The sequence below is a fragment of the Zonotrichia leucophrys genome, chromosome 10, assembly GCF_028769735.1.
Source record: "Zonotrichia leucophrys gambelii isolate GWCS_2022_RI chromosome 10, RI_Zleu_2.0, whole genome shotgun sequence".
Lineage (NCBI taxonomy): Eukaryota > Metazoa > Chordata > Aves > Passeriformes > Passerellidae > Zonotrichia > Zonotrichia leucophrys.
The window spans coordinates 19778044-19793158 of NC_088180.1; the positions used below are offsets into that span (position 1 = coordinate 19778044).

A 15115-nucleotide genomic window follows, 5' to 3' on the forward strand; every position below is an offset into this window, starting at 1 on the left:
CACATTTGAAATTAAAAAAGTTTATTTGCAGATCTGTAAAACAGCTCTGCCAAAGACCAACATTTCCAAACACTACGAGATGAGAATGCATTTTCCTATCATTAGAATATAAAAAAAAGTCACAGTCCTTCAACTACCCCATGAAAAGCAGACATTTATGAACCAAACACTGAACTTTCAACACCAAAAAGTCACTGGGGTGAGTGAGACAGTCAATAGCACCGAGACAGGTGACACAGCCCTCGTGGTCTGTCATTACTATGGAATAAAGCAGGTTAGTGAGGCTGAGCCTCTGGGGAGAGCAGCCCTACGAGCACTGAGTCCAGACAATGACACACCAGAACACATTCCTTTACATCCCAGCGATGCACACACCGAGCCAGAAACACCACGGAGCTCCCACTGTGGGACAAGAGATTCCACTGCAGAACAAGGAATCCTCGGGACTCACGTGGCAGCTGCACTTCACACACACAACTTGAACCACTCTATGTTTACAGGAGCTGTGTGACGGGGAGGTGAAGGACAGGATGCAGGAGTGGACATGGTGCAGGCTCCAAGCCTTGCTCCGTGGGTTACACCGCTTTCCGGTGGTACTCCGGAGGGGCCACCTCGTAGTCACTGGCACTGAACAACGCAGAGGAATTCTTCGCTAAATATCTACAAAAACAACAACAACATTGCATTGCTGCTTGCCCAAATCCTCTGTGGTTCAGTGAATGCCCAGACACACAACAGGGTTTGAGAATCTCAGCCAAAAAACCCATTCCAAAGGAGCTGCCAAGCACCTCTGGCTCCAGGTGAGCTCTGGCAGCTCAGGATGAACAGGATGAAGCTGTTGGTATTTGAGGTTCAGGCAGCTGCTGTTCCAAGAATCAATTTGGTACTGCTCTACTCAAAGGAGCAGGGACAGATCAGGACACCAGGAAGCTCTGTCTGCACAAACAGGGACCCTCGAGGGCTGAGTGAAGGATGGCAAAACAAGGAATGGCCAAAAGTAAAGGTTGTGTGCCATTAATTCTCATGGGATGGGTTCAGGATTTCTGCTCACTGGGTTCACATTTCTACCTCACAGCCAGAGCTCTCCAGCACCTGCATTTACCCCAGACTGCCCCAAAGGACCAGGGCTATCCCTGGGCAGGTTTTCCCTGGCCACCAGGCTGATTCCTCTCAAGCCCTGCTGCAGAGCTGTCCTGGATTTACTGAGGCTTTTCTTTCAGCTTCCAATAGCTCCTAATCACAGAATCACTGAATGATTTGGGTTGGAAGGGACCTTAAAGCTCACCTCATTTCACACTGAAGTGCTTTATTATTATAAGGATGTTTTCCTCCTGAACATCCCACGGCTACAGGGAACCATAGCACACTAAAGCTCTGGTGACAGTCTGTCCCAGAAATAACATTCCTAAAGTTCATCACTTTTTAAACATTTGCTCAATTGTTGTTGAGTAACTGTTGTGTAATTTAATAGCTTGCTGGAATTATCATCTGCTTTCTTTAGCAGCTATAAATAAATGTTGAAGCATTTATTTTGCAACAAGGAGCAGATGGGACAGGGTAGGAGTGCAGATTAACAGGACCAGAGAAGTGGAGTCTGAGAGGCTTCACTGCAGCCATGGGGAAGATCCCACACACAGGCCCCAGTTACACAACAATTCATGAGAAGGGGCAGCCTCACAGCAGCCTGAGCTCCCTGACCTCTCTCTTTGTTGCTGGAAGACCTCACAAGTACTCACTTTAAGAAGTCATGCAAGTAGTTCAAGAGCAAAGCCAGACTCTTCTCATCCAGGGGCGTGTAGGCCAGCATGGCTCCGATCCGCACTGCCCGAAGCAAGGACACTTGTCACAAACACTGCTTCAAGTCACTGTGTAAGCCCACAGCCTTACAGCAGCACAGGAAAGCAGCCCAGGAATCTATTCCAATATACACAATTTCACCCAAACCAACCAGACTTTAAAAATTCATTCCCATCTCAAACCTGCAATGGCTCTGAGCCTTTTGGGTACACGGATAGAGAGTGAACCCACCCTTAGGGAATGAACCCCCCCTTCAGAGCTGCCTGTCGCAGGCTCCAGAGGGGGAAACAAGCACCTGACCCCCTCCCAGTGCTGTCCACCCCCCCTGCCCAGGTGGCACTCACCAAAGAGCCTCAGGAGGTGTGGGGCCCCGTACACCTGGGACATGGGGGCGTCGGGGTGATCCGCCAGGATCTCGGCGTACTGGGGCCTCTCGAACTTGTACAGCAGCTGGGTGCCCAGCATGACATTGAAATACTCCTTGATGCCAGCCACCACCTCGTTGACAGCGTACTCCCTGGGGACACAGAGCTCTGCAAGGCCTGCTCCAAGGAACAGGGACTGCTCCAGGGAGAGGCTTGGCTTGGGGAGACCACCAAAACCAGGATGGTCTTTCACATCTTGCAAGGAAGTTTGTCTGGAGACCTTAACATCTACAGCCACAGGGAGGGATGCAATCCCAGACCTTCCCTGCTTCCCTGGAAAATGGGCTGTTCTGAACACAGCCAGGATGTAGGCAAACCAAGAGGAGCAGAGATGGACTTGGAGCAGCCCTTCTGAAAGCACAGGCAGCACTGGGGACATTCAGCAGCTTTCTCTGTCACCCAAAGCTCATCCCAGCTCGCAGCAGGTTCAAAGGACAATACTGAATTAATTACACTGAGCAGGGGGACAGTCCCCTGGTATTTCAGGCACCTGCTCCCTTCCTCCCAGGCCTCTCCTGCCAGATTCCTGCAGGCTCCAACCTCACCCTGCCTGCACAGGACCTGGCAGTGAGAGAGGAGCACAGCCCTTACCCCGCCCTGGAACAAATTTAGAACAGGCATCAGGACAATTACATCAGAGCAGGTTAAAACACCCTGACAAGTCAATAACCTGCTTCCTCTTGAATGGAAGAAAATTACTTCCCTTTCTGTTCTCCCTTTCAAACAGGAAAGCCTCCTGCAGAGTAAACACACCTTGTTTTGCTCAGGGCTGATTGCTGGGTAATTATAAACAATAATTGGCTTTGCCCATCTGAGTATTTACAAATCCTCGTGCACCTCCCTGGCCCCTGGCTCTGTGAGGGAGCCCTGGGGCACTGAGCTCACCCCACATGGCTTCTCTGGGAAGTTTCATCAGCTTCCTTCAGGAAAAGGCTTAGGGCAAGCGGGGAAGCAGAACTCATATCCAGCAAGCAGACGTGCAGTTTGGAATTACTCCCTCAGGATTTCTGAGCACCACTATCACCCTGGGCTTGGAACAGGGCATTGGACATGGGGCTGGGTCAGGTTTCACAGCCTTATTCCATTTTCCATGGAATCCAAGTCCAACAACAAGAGCCAAGGAGGTGTTTAGTGCTGGCAGTGAGCACTACTCACTTGTTATCAGTATTTCCTCGGGATTTTTTGTAGTTTGCATAATCCTCTAAAATGGAGTCCACATTCTTCTTGGCAGGGAGGTAGAAGAGCTACAAATGCAAAACAGAATACAAGTTTGTCTCATTCTTGCAGACATTTGTACCTGGAAGCTGAACTGAAACCCTTTCTCACCAGGACATGTCTAGGATGAAATCAGCAGGTTAAGATGGTACAGGTTAGGAAAGAGTTACTCTTACTCCAAGAGTTTAATTGGGCATTAAAAAACCCAACCAAGCTGGGCATCCTGGGATAGTGGAAGGTGTCCCCCAGAGCTGGGCAGGATTTGTACCTGTTTCTGCCTGGTGATCAAGTCCCAGTCATCCACCAGCCATGGCTTCAGCTCTTCAGGGATCTTCACCTTCACTTCAACTCTGTTCATAAACGTCTCCTCCTGAGAACAGCCAAGCCAGACTAATTACTCTCAGGTACTAATTGGGAGCACAGCACCTTCTGTTTTCCACCAAAATCCCTGGGAGGGAATGGAAAATACTCACGCTTTCAACAGTTGGATCCACCCGAGCCCTCTTCTTCCTGGGAGGCTGGGGAGTCTCACTGGTGCTGCTCCCCTCCCCAATGCCTGGAGCTGTGCACAGCACACACGGCAGCACAGAAAACAGCAGGCAACATTTAGGGCAAGGATTTCAAAGTAAGGCTCAGATTTTTCTCAGGTCACCTTTGCTCCTGTTGGGTTTTTTTTTGTTGTTGTTTTAAATATTACTTCCGTTCTGGGAGTCCCCCGTTTGTGCCAGTTTAAACTGCTGCACTGGCACTTATCTGAGGGAGGTTCCTGCACTAGAAGCACACCAGTCTGTCACATTTTTGGGGGAGCATTTTTGGAGCCAGCAGCTCAGCTTTGCAGCTGTGTCATGTCTCCATCTCATTAAGAAAACCTAAGTTGGAGTTAGGAAATTATTTCAGCAGATCAGCTTCGCTTTGCAATTGCAAGAGCCCAAAATCCTGACAGACTGGAAGGAGTACATTTTGTACCAAGCAGAAAAGTGTGAACCTTCCCCTTCCTGAGCAGGGAGAGCCCCAGGAGCCCAGGAGGGACAGCACAAGGTGTCAGGGAATTATTGGGGCAGGCTGCAGGTCTTATTTCAGCTACAAACCCTTCACTAGAGAGACCCACTCAGACGCAAAATAAAACACACTTACTTTTCTGCTTGTTCTTTTTTGTTTTCCTGCAAGAAGAACACAAATTAGTGCACATGTCAAGGGACTGGTACTTAAGGAAGCCACAGCAGAAAGCCAGAAAATGTTTCAAGCACTGAGAGCAATCCTCAGGGGCCTGGGCAGTATTTAGCTAAGGACACACAGAGGAAACACAAGCTACAGCTTGGCTACAGAGCTATGGTACCACGAGATTCCTCATGGAACAGGTTAGAATTCACTATTTTTGGGAAGTTTTGTCCTTCCCAAGTGCTCTTGGAGAACTACAAGAGGTTTGTGGCCGTTTTATTTCAGAGAATATGGCACAAGGAAACAGAAGTGCTGGCAATTCCCAGAAAAATCTAACTAAACTGAATTAACTTCCAGTAAAAGATTGAAAAACATCTCCAGCTTTACCATAGCTGCAGCAGAAGGCACTTTGTCTATTTACTACCCATTTTCAGCAAGTTTTAGCTGGAGTACCATGATTTATTCTCAGTTTGCTCCCTGCCAAGAGCAGCCTGGATTCACTGCTCAAAAACTGGGCACTGGGTGGGTAAAACTGCACCAGGCCAACACTGATCCCTCAGAAATTCAGCACTCCCTCAGTGACTCCTGTTTTCAGGCTCTGGACTGGGTTTATCAAGGCCAGGAAACAGGCAGAGCTCTGAGGAAGGGCTGGAGATAGGGAGAATAAAGGGTTTGTTTAAAGGCAAAGCAGCTGAAATGAGGCTGAAACTGTGGGCAGGATAAAGCTCATCCCTCAGAGGGAACAATAAGTCACCAACAGTGGGCTGGTGCATTGAAGACAAAGGATTTTCTTCCAAACCCAAAGCCAACAGGGAGGAACAGGGAGCCCTTCCCAGGATTAATTCACAAGATAAAAATCAGGTTAACCATTAGAACAGAAGCAGAGTTTTTAAAAACTCCATTTAGGTAATTTACAACCAGATGTTATTCCCTAATTTGTTACTCAGTGCCATATCTTCCCTCCAGAACACTTGGTTACCCCTTCCTATTTTTCAAGCACCCATTAACTCTGTTTCCTGAATTTTAGGCCCATGAAATGTAGAATAAACTTTTGGAAGCTGAGATTCAGCTGAGCTACATTTAACAGAGTCAGAAGGTGTTGCACAGGCAGCCTGCTTTAACTACACATTTTCTTCTGCTACAGCTTCCAGTTACCAGAAGATGAGCAATTATTTTAAACCCAAACCTGCACTTCATACATATTTCTATCTGATCACAGATTGCTTCACAGCTTTTGGAACCAGTTGCTGCAGTTTGCAGAACAGTTACCCTGAACAGACTCAAACAAAGGCACAGCACGAGGAGCAGGCTCTGAGCTCTCCCTTCCAACGCTAGCACTGCTCCCCAGGCCCCTGAAAACTCCTCGGCGCTGCTTTCCAGGAGCTGCAGGCTCTAGAAGGATGCAGGGCTGAAAGCCTGGAGCCAGCTGGGCACAGGGAGTGTCCTCCCACTGCACCCAGCCCCACCACAAAGTGCAGGGCAGAGGAGCTGCAGATGGGCTTTCAACAGCCCCAAACAGGGCCCTGCTGCCAAAGCAGCCCAGGGCCCCCAGGGCCTGCCCAGAAACCTGGGGAGAACCCAGGGGAGAATCCAGGACAGCCACGGGACACCAAGGCCTGCCCAGAACCCAGGGGGGAACCAGGAGAGAACCCAGGGCCTGCCCAGAACCTGGGGCAGAATCCAGGGGAGCCAAGGCCTCCCAGGGCCTGCCCAAAACCCCAGGCAGAACCCAGGGGAGAACCCAGGGCCTACCCAGAACCCGGGGAGAACCCCAGGGGAACACAAGGGGAACCCAGAGCCTGCCCAGAACCCAGGGGAGAGGAAAGGTGGGCCCCAGGGCCTGCCCAAAACCCAGGAGAGAACCCAGGACCTGCCCAGAACCCAAGGGAGCCAAGGGCACCCAGGGCCTGCCCAGAACTCAGGGGAGAGGAAAGAGGGGCCCCAGGAGAGCTGAGGGCTCCCAGGGCCTGCCCAAAACCCAGGAGAGAACCCAGGGGAGCTGATGGCTCCCAGGGCCTGCCCAGAACCCAACCAAGAAACCAGGAAAGAACCCAGGAGAGAGGCACACTGGGCCCCAGACAGCTGAGGGCTCCCAGGGCCTGCCCAGGGCCCCAGACAGCTGAGGGCTCCCAGGGCCTGCCCAGAACCCAACAACAAAAGCAGGAAAGAACCCAGGAGAGAGGAAAGCTGAGCCCCAGGACAGTTGAGGGCTCCCAGGGCCTGCCCAGCAGCCAGGGAAGAAGCAGGAGGTGGCCCTGGGCTGGCAGCCCTGTGTGGCAGCTGCCCCAGGCCTCACTCACCGTGTGGAGATGGCCGGGGTCTCCAGGCAGCACACGGTGTGGGCTCCATCCCGCCGGAAAAACCTGGGGACAGGGCACACACAGCTCGTGGGCAGCCCCACACAGCCCTCCTGCAGCTCAGCACACTGAGCACTGCTGGGACACGCTGTGCTTACACTGGTACCACCACTGCCTGCTTAGCAGGGGAATACATCTCAGATGTATTAATGTATTAATATAATCAATGTATTAATATAAACCACCTTTCCCTCAGATCCTCCAGGAGTGTCACAAAAGGTGGCTCACAGAGATGGACGGCGTCACCCTTTTAGAACAGTTTTTCCCCTCCCACCACCAGTATTTCGTGTGTCTGCAATGAGCTCTGATGTACAAGGGGACAACCCGAGGCTGGATTTTGGAAGTGTATTTTGCGAAGCACTAGTCTGCAGTGCAATCAACACACACTCACGGCTGAGTCAAACTCACACCCACCATCAGCTCCCTCCCACCACTCACATGGGAGACACCCAGCTGCAACAGCCCCTTCAGCAGCCAAATCAGTGCTGGTCATCATTCAGACCTGTTTTAATTAGGTTTTAATGACACTTATCGTTATCAGCTGCCTACAGAGTTGGGCTGGGCTTTGTCTGACCCCAGGTGAGGACAGCAGTGAGTGAGTGGTTCCTGTGCAGGCTGCTCCTGAGCTGGCGGGACTCAGCTGGAGCTCAGCACCTGGGCACAGGGGAGCACCCAGCCAGGGGATCCAGGGGGACCCAGCAGATCCACTGATTCCCCCTTCCCCAGACCAGGAGCCAGCTACAGCCAGCCCTGGCCAGGTTTTGGCCAGTCCCAAAGTGAAACTGCCCCAGGACCCACAGCAAACCCCAACTCCCTGTCCCCAGCTGTGCTGCACTCCTCAAAGCCATGACTCACATTCCACACCAAACCTGCCCCTGAGTGAGCCCTGCACCCTGAGGCTGCTGCCAAATCCACCTCTGAAGAACTGGTGGCATTTCAGCAGCTTGTGACAGCCGGGATCACAAATGAAGTTAGGGATTCAAAACAGCCCATTAGCAAGGGCCGTGTTCATCATTAAATGAAACCCTGCCCAAACTGAAGATGACAAATGAGCAGAGCTGGACAGATTGTCTGCAAATCTACCATAAAATCTCTCCTGAATCAACAAAAGGAGGGAGTGAAGGAAATCTGACAGTCACAGCTCAAATTAAGTTTTTCTAGTAGATGCCTGAGCTTGCTTCCGGTATCTCAGGATGCAGGCCCATTTTTAATTGTGTATTTATTGGTTTAGTTTTGTCAAAACCAGCCAAAGAAAGGCTCTTTAAATGCAGTTTTGACAGCTGCACCATGGCAGAAGGCAAGGCATTGTGAGGATTTTATCCCAAAGTGCTCGGAAGAGCTGGGAAATTCTATAGAGAAACTGATTTTACTGAGATACACAGGACTTATGAGGATTCACCACTTTTTGAGTGTCAGGCCACCAACAATAGACTGCAAAAAAATGCAGAGTGTGTCTGCTCAGCACCTCAATTCAACATTAACTGTGCACCATCTAAAAGGCATTTTAAATGAAATACTTTAACAAAGGCCTTTTTGGTGCCATTAAAGTGCTTTTGCACAGGCTGTGCCACAAGAGATGGAGTTGAGCTGCAGAGCCACTAAAACTGATGAGCCAAAGTCTGGGAGGTGTTTTGGGCAGGGTTGGGGGTGGGTTTTTTATTTTTAAATAAAAAGAATCTTACACTTCAACATTCTTCTGCTGCAGACCAGAAGTCTTCTTGCCTGGAGCAGCTCCTCTCATCTTCCCCTCTGCATACTGTTCCCTTTAAACAGAGCGTATTCAGAAATAAGATTTTGGTGGGAAAAGAAGCTTCTTTGGTTTTGGTTTGAAAGTCAGTAGCTTCCCCTGATAACTGTGGATGGAAGCTCTGTTGAACAACCATTCCCTGACAATCCCTCCTTCCCCACTACTCACTGGTTGGCCTTCTGGAGTTCTTTTTGTTTCTGCAGGTTGGTATCCACGTATTTGAGCACTCTGCTTTCTGGAACCCATTCATCCCAGCTGGAAAAAGCCCAGAGAGAAATAAATCATCACTCAAAGCCCTCCCGTGATTGCCTTCTACACACAACAGTCAATTAAAAGCTTCACAGAATTTGGGACTAAACTCTGCTTTGTGTCAAGTCATGGACTGGCACAGCTCAAGGCCAAAGGCACCAAACGTTCCCCACTGACTGGAGCTGGAATGATTTATCCAGGGAAGTGCAACCCTCTGGCATTTCCAGCCTCCCAAACTTGAGGGATGGGCAGTTTAGTAGGGAGAGAACAATCTCATTCAAAAGAAGCATCACAGGGGAAAAAAAGTTACTCTATGCTTACAAAATTATGGGGTATCTGTAGCCACAGTATATTACTGAGAAAGTCTCCTTTATCTATTCCAACATTTTATAGGTTAACAAATTCAGGATAGGATCTTACTGTAAGGAGAAGAGCTCTGATTTCTGTCTGTGAAGGGAACCAAGATGGCATGAATATTTGCAGAATCTGAACGATTTAAGAGAACAGGTGTTGGGGAAATTGCCAATACAGCAGGAATTCCACTTCAACACAGAGTGCCTCAGCTGAGCAATCTGACAACTTCTCTCAAACAAAACACATTAAAAGTGGCCGAGGTATTCCAAAGCACATCAGTTAAGGCTCTTTATGAAGAGTGCTGTGCCAGCTTTCAGCAGCTGCCACTCTTGGAGCAGCACGTGGCCAAGCCAATATTGCTGCAGGAGCACCAGGACCTCCGAGGGTGGAGAGAAGGCAAGGGCAGCAGCTGCAGGCTGCAGAGACAGCTCCAGCTGTGCCCAACGCCTCTGGGGTTCAGGCAGTGCTCTGCTCAGCTGTCTAAGCACTTATCCCACTCCTGCCTGTCCAGCTGCAAGGGGCCTTCCAGATGTGCTGTGTGCCCAGGTGACACCTCTGTGCCCCACGGTGACAGAGCTTTGTGCTACCCTGACTCTGGATACTGGCAAAATCATTCCAAGCCAGGCCCTGACAGCTGCAGATGAAGGCTCTGCTGCCCTGGCTCTCGCAGCAACGCCACTTTTAATGTCCTTAATTGGAGCTCGAAGGCAAAAATGAAAACTCAAACAGCACAAGCAAGAAAAGCGGGATCAGGACAGCAGCTCTGCCCCTCCATGGCACTAACAAGGGAAGGAAGGGCCACACTGATGCTGCCTCATTAAGGGGAGCCAGCACACAGTGATTGTGCCCCTGTAAGTGCTGTGTTTACACTGGGCCATCCCCCAGCCCTCTGGCAGCAGGGAGAGTGGATGCAATTAAAAGTCACATCTAAAACAGGAGCTTCAGCTTTTAGTCACATCATAGAGATCCAGACTGCTGTGACTAAGAGTCCTCAGCACTGAAATCAAACCAAACAGGAAACTGCCCTCTGAGACTTCTGGGTCTGAAGAGCTGAGGTTTTTAATCACCTAGAAAAAAACCTCCATTTCCTAAATTCAACCGGAGGGGTAGAAAACAACTCAAAAAAAGGGAGAAAAGTACATCAGTACAACAACCTCATGGAAGCTTTCACCTCTAATGGGCTCAACATTTATCCCACAGAGGTGCCTGTAGCCCTCAGCCATCTCCCACCTGGAACCCTGCCAGTTTTGCAGGAGGAAAAAGCATCTGTATGTTTACTTTAATCTGAGAGGCTGGAGCTGGAACACAGGCTGCACCTGCTGCTAAGCCAGCCCTCGGCAAGCTGTGCTCCAAAATCCCCTGAACACTGGGGTAAGAGGCAGGGGGTCTGAGTGGTTCTGCCCCACCTCAGCAGGAGCTGCCCTTCCTCCCAAGGCATAGCCAGGAAGTTTTCATAGCAGAGGTTTCTGCCAGGGAGGAACTCCAGTGTTTCCCACCCTGAACAACCAGAATGTCCCAGAGCATTCCCAGCAGCCTCTGACAGCTCTGCAGGAAATGGCCAGTTTGGCAATGTTCTCTGTGTTCCATAAATCAGGTATTAAATCAGCAGCTCAGGTATTAAATCACTCTGGTCAGCCCCAGAGGATCTGCCAGCTGCAGGGACATGGCAGGGCTGCTGCACCCAGCCCACACTCAGGCAAAGCAGCTCCCTGGAAAGGAAAGAGAAATCCTGCTTTTATTCCATGCACTACTTACTTTTTATTCCAACCACTGTAGTGGATAAAGTATTTCACTTGCTTGTCCTTTATGGCAACCTTTACACACTGGAACAGAGAAGAAAGGTCAGTCAGTCCCAGGGAAAACAAGGAGAGCTCAGGGAATTTTGCTGCTTTAGCTTGCAGTTTTCCCTGCACAAATCAAATCCACCAACTCAACACTTCCTCCAGGAAGTTCAAGTCCTGTTCTGGAGGCGCTGAGATTCAGCTGCCACTGCCCCCTGAGCAGTGACAGAATGAGGCTGCTGTAAAACCTGCAGGGCTCCAGATCTGAGTCTCTGTAAAAGGGGCTCTTCTTCCACTGAAGTAAAAACTGCTCCCAAAATTACATTTGGTATTTGCCTGGCACACAGAGCCACCTCCAAGCGTTTGAGAGGGTAGAACCTTTGGCTATACAACATTTTCCCAACACCACACTGGGCTGTACCCACTTCAACTACAAAACATTGCCAGAGAGGAACCTCCTGTTTCAGGAAACAGCTGCAAAATGCCACACATGGAACTTAAACCCAGCCAGGACTGAGGTCCTCCTGCTCCTGCTGCAGCAGTGCTTGTTCTGACAGCCTGGAGCTAACCCAGCCACACACAGCCTGTGCCTGCCCCTGCTTGTCCTGCAGAATAAAGGGCTGAGCATCAAGCAAAAGATGACTCAAATACAGTTCTGCAGCAAAGTATTTTCCCTGCTGGGGGTTGGAAGAGCCTGAAGTGAATCTCCTTCAACTCTGCACGGCAGAGAGGCACAAACAGCTCCTGTTTGCCACGAGCCCTCACAAAGAGCTGCTCTGACCACCTTGCTGTGGCACACCAAGGATGTGGTCAGGAACAAAACAACTGCTGGACTGAGAGCCACGGGAGAAAAACAGATCAAAGGAGCAGGAAGAAAGCCAAGGTTGTTATTCATTAATACTGACAAAGCAGCTTTTAAAATTAAACCCTTAAAATAAACAAGCCAAACCTTTTTAAAATGAAACTTCAAGCTCATTGTGCCAGTGCAGGGACTCAGAAGGATGCACCCAGTACAAAGAGGCAGCCAAAAGCCACTTGTGAGCTGGGAGATCCCCTGAGCACCCAGCTGGCACAGCCTGCCCTGCAGCACCCATTCCACTCTGGGAAAGGAGGGCAAGCACAGCTGCTGAGTGGCACACGGTCATTTCCTCAAAACCAGGAGCCTCCATCACCCTCCTGTCTGCAGCCCCGGCACAACAGCTCCCAACAAAAGGTGGGAATTGTCCCACGTTCCCACAACCTCACCCTCCTGTTCCACAGGCAGCAAGGAGCAGAGCAGGAGCCCTAAGGTGGGAAAGGTTTGGAGCAGCCCAAACCCTCTCAGTGCTCTGGGTGAGATTTTGCCATTACAGCTCTTTGTCCTGAAGAGAGAAATTGAGTGTTTCTCCTGCCTCCCTGTGTTAACACGCACTGACACCAAATCCTGAAGGACTGAAATCCCTGTCTAAGGCACCCCAGGAACTTCTGCACACCTTCCAACCCACACAGCTCCAAGAGCCCTTTCCTTCCCTTCCAGAGGGAGTGGAAGCACTCAGACACTGAGGCAGCAGGGGCACAAATCTGCAGTGCAGGCTCCTGTGGTTCAAAAGCCAGAACTGGAAAGCAGAACTGGGGCTGCCCCTTCCTTTGTCACTGCAGTGCAGCCCCTCCTGGGCACTGAGGAAGACCATGGGCTGTACTCAGCCCCCTCCCCCTGAGCAGCTCAGGCACCAAATCCTGCAGGCACAAAGTGCTCTGGGATATTTGCAGTGTTCTGGGATGTTCCAACAGCCTCTGGGAGCTTCCCAGAATAGCTGCACGGTGCCACTGGGCTTCCTGAAATTGTTCTGGAATGGAGCCCCCGGGCCTGACATTGATTTCAGGCAGGTTTTTGTTAATTTTAGTTGCAGCCCTTGGTCCCACCTAGAGGCACAGCAGACAGAAACACGTCCTTGTTTTCCTGGGCAGCAGCAGCAGCCACACACACCCACCTTGGCTTCATAAAGGAGAGGTCCATGGAAACAAAGCACTCGCTCACCTGCAAGGGAAGCACAGAGACAGCTCAGAGGGCCACCAGGAACAGCACAGGGCAGCCAGGGAGGGCTCTGAGGCACAAACTGACTGCAGAAGCAAATTCCCTCTCCCACCAAAGGGATCAGAGCTGAGATCGTTTGGAGCCCAGAGCAGAGATCCCTGAGGATCCCAGGAGCAGCTGCACCACACACAAAGCAATAGTGCTGGTGCCTTTGGCAGCAAACCCCACATCCCTGCCCCTCCCTGGCGTGCCCAGATCTCCTGCCCAGGCTCAGGTCAGGCTGCAGCCCCCACAGCAGGCTGGGCTCAGCCACAGGCAGGCAGAGCTGCCCCTCTGGGGCGTTTCTGATGCAGGGCACTCCCCTAACATCCCACCTCTGCCCCTGAAGCTCCTGGCACCTCAAAGCCACTGTCACCTGTGTCCCTTTCCTGCAGGAAGGGCAGCATGTGGCATTCCCAGCTTGGGGAATCAGGAAGGAAAACCCGCATGCTGCTTCTCCACCCAGCCTGTGGGACAGGGCAGCAGCAGAACCCCCCCACTCTGGGGTTTGGAGCAGGATGAGATTGTCCTTCAGCCTGGCTTTATCTCCTCCTGGCCAAGCCTCATTGCGTGGTTCCACTGTGGGATTTGCAGGGTACATAACACAGGATATCTGAGGGCACGCATTCCCTGCTGGAAGCTGCAGTGCCTCCCGGTTTTGGGAAATGAGCTGCAGAGCTGTGAAATGCTTCTGTGTCTCAACAAAGAGAAAGGCTCAGAAGGGCTCTCCCGGAAGTGCTCACACTGATGCATCACACAGGCAGTACTTTTATTTATTTAAAATGTCCCTACAGACGGGGCTGACAATCAGAGGTGACATTTCCACCCTCATTGTCACAGTGCTGGTGGCAGACACGCCCCTGTCTCAGGGCTGTGCAGGGTTTTCCAGGAGAGATGCCCACGGTTACTGAGGAACATTCATTTTTAAAATGCACACGGATGATTTGCAGAAAGGGCTCTTTGTCTCCATGATAACCCGGCAGGCTCCTGCTCCCTCAACAAGGGCTGTTCCCTGGATGCACACCCTGTTCCTTACACCAAAGCCCATCCCATCCCGCCCCTGCCATGGCAGGGACACCTTCCACTGTCCCAGGTGCTCCAAGCCCTTCCAACCTGGCCTGGGACATTCCAGGGATGGGGCATCCATCTTACACCGTACTGCTATTGTTATTTATCCTACCTGTATTGCTCTCAGCCGCAACCATTACATAAAAATCAAAATAAACACAGAATAAGCCTCCTGAAAAGCCCGATCATCCTCATTCACCCAAGCCCCGGTGCTCTGCGGCAGATGTGGATTCCAGCTGTGCTGGAATCCAGCGCTGCCTCCATGAATCCTCCTGCGCGGGGCTCCCTTCCGGGGACAATAAATAATCATTTTTCAAAGGCATTGAAACCAAACCCCCAACAAACCAGAGGGATTTCAGCAGTTTTAATGCCAAGGAACATCCGCGCAGGAAAACGAAGCATATTTAGAATAACGGGGTGGGAAGGGCCCGCGTGTTCCTGGAAGGAAAGAGGAGGGCCGGGAGCAGACAAAGCCTGCAGGAACCCATCTTTCCCACCTATCGGCACCTGCCGGAGGCTGAGCCGGGAGCGCGGGGAGCGGATCCCGAGCCCCGGGGCCGGAGCCGAGCCCCCCGCGCCGGGCGCGGCCCGCGATCCGCGGCACCCCCGGCCCGCCCGCGCCGCGGCCCCGAGCCCGGCCCGGACTCACCCTCCTGGAACTTGGGCTTGGGGTCCTGCTTGGGCGCCATTTATAAGGGCCGGTCCCTCCTCCGGCCGCTCCCCGCGGGGCCCCGGCGCTGCCCGGCCCGGCCCCGGCGCTGCCCGGCCCGGCCCCGCCGCGCAGCCGCGGCTCGGGCATGCCGGGACATGGAGTCCGCGGGCTCCGCGCCCGCTCCGCCCCGCTCGGCGGGCGGGGGCGGCTTGGCTGCTGAGTGCTGGGTGCGTGCGCCGTGAGGAGCCACGCTGGGCGG

At 51.8% G+C, this 15115-nt stretch overlaps 1 protein-coding gene across 1 annotated transcript; it reads right to left on the reverse strand.

Annotated features, from left to right (window-relative positions):
- Positions 1 to 15001, reverse strand: MORF4L1 (mortality factor 4 like 1). The gene is made up of 13 exons (XM_064722084.1): positions 14854 to 15001; positions 13054 to 13100; positions 11058 to 11125; positions 8868 to 8954; positions 8635 to 8715; positions 6896 to 6958; positions 4572 to 4597; positions 3911 to 3999; positions 3706 to 3807; positions 3378 to 3466; positions 2142 to 2314; positions 1737 to 1821; positions 1 to 660 (listed from the first exon to the last, which is right to left on the reverse strand). The coding sequence occupies exons 1-13, from the start codon at positions 14891 to 14893 to the stop codon at positions 576 to 578; spliced, it is 1035 nt and encodes a 344-aa protein (XP_064578154.1). The 5' UTR covers positions 14894 to 15001; the 3' UTR covers positions 1 to 575.
- Between the last annotated feature and the right edge of the window lie 114 nt (positions 15002 to 15115).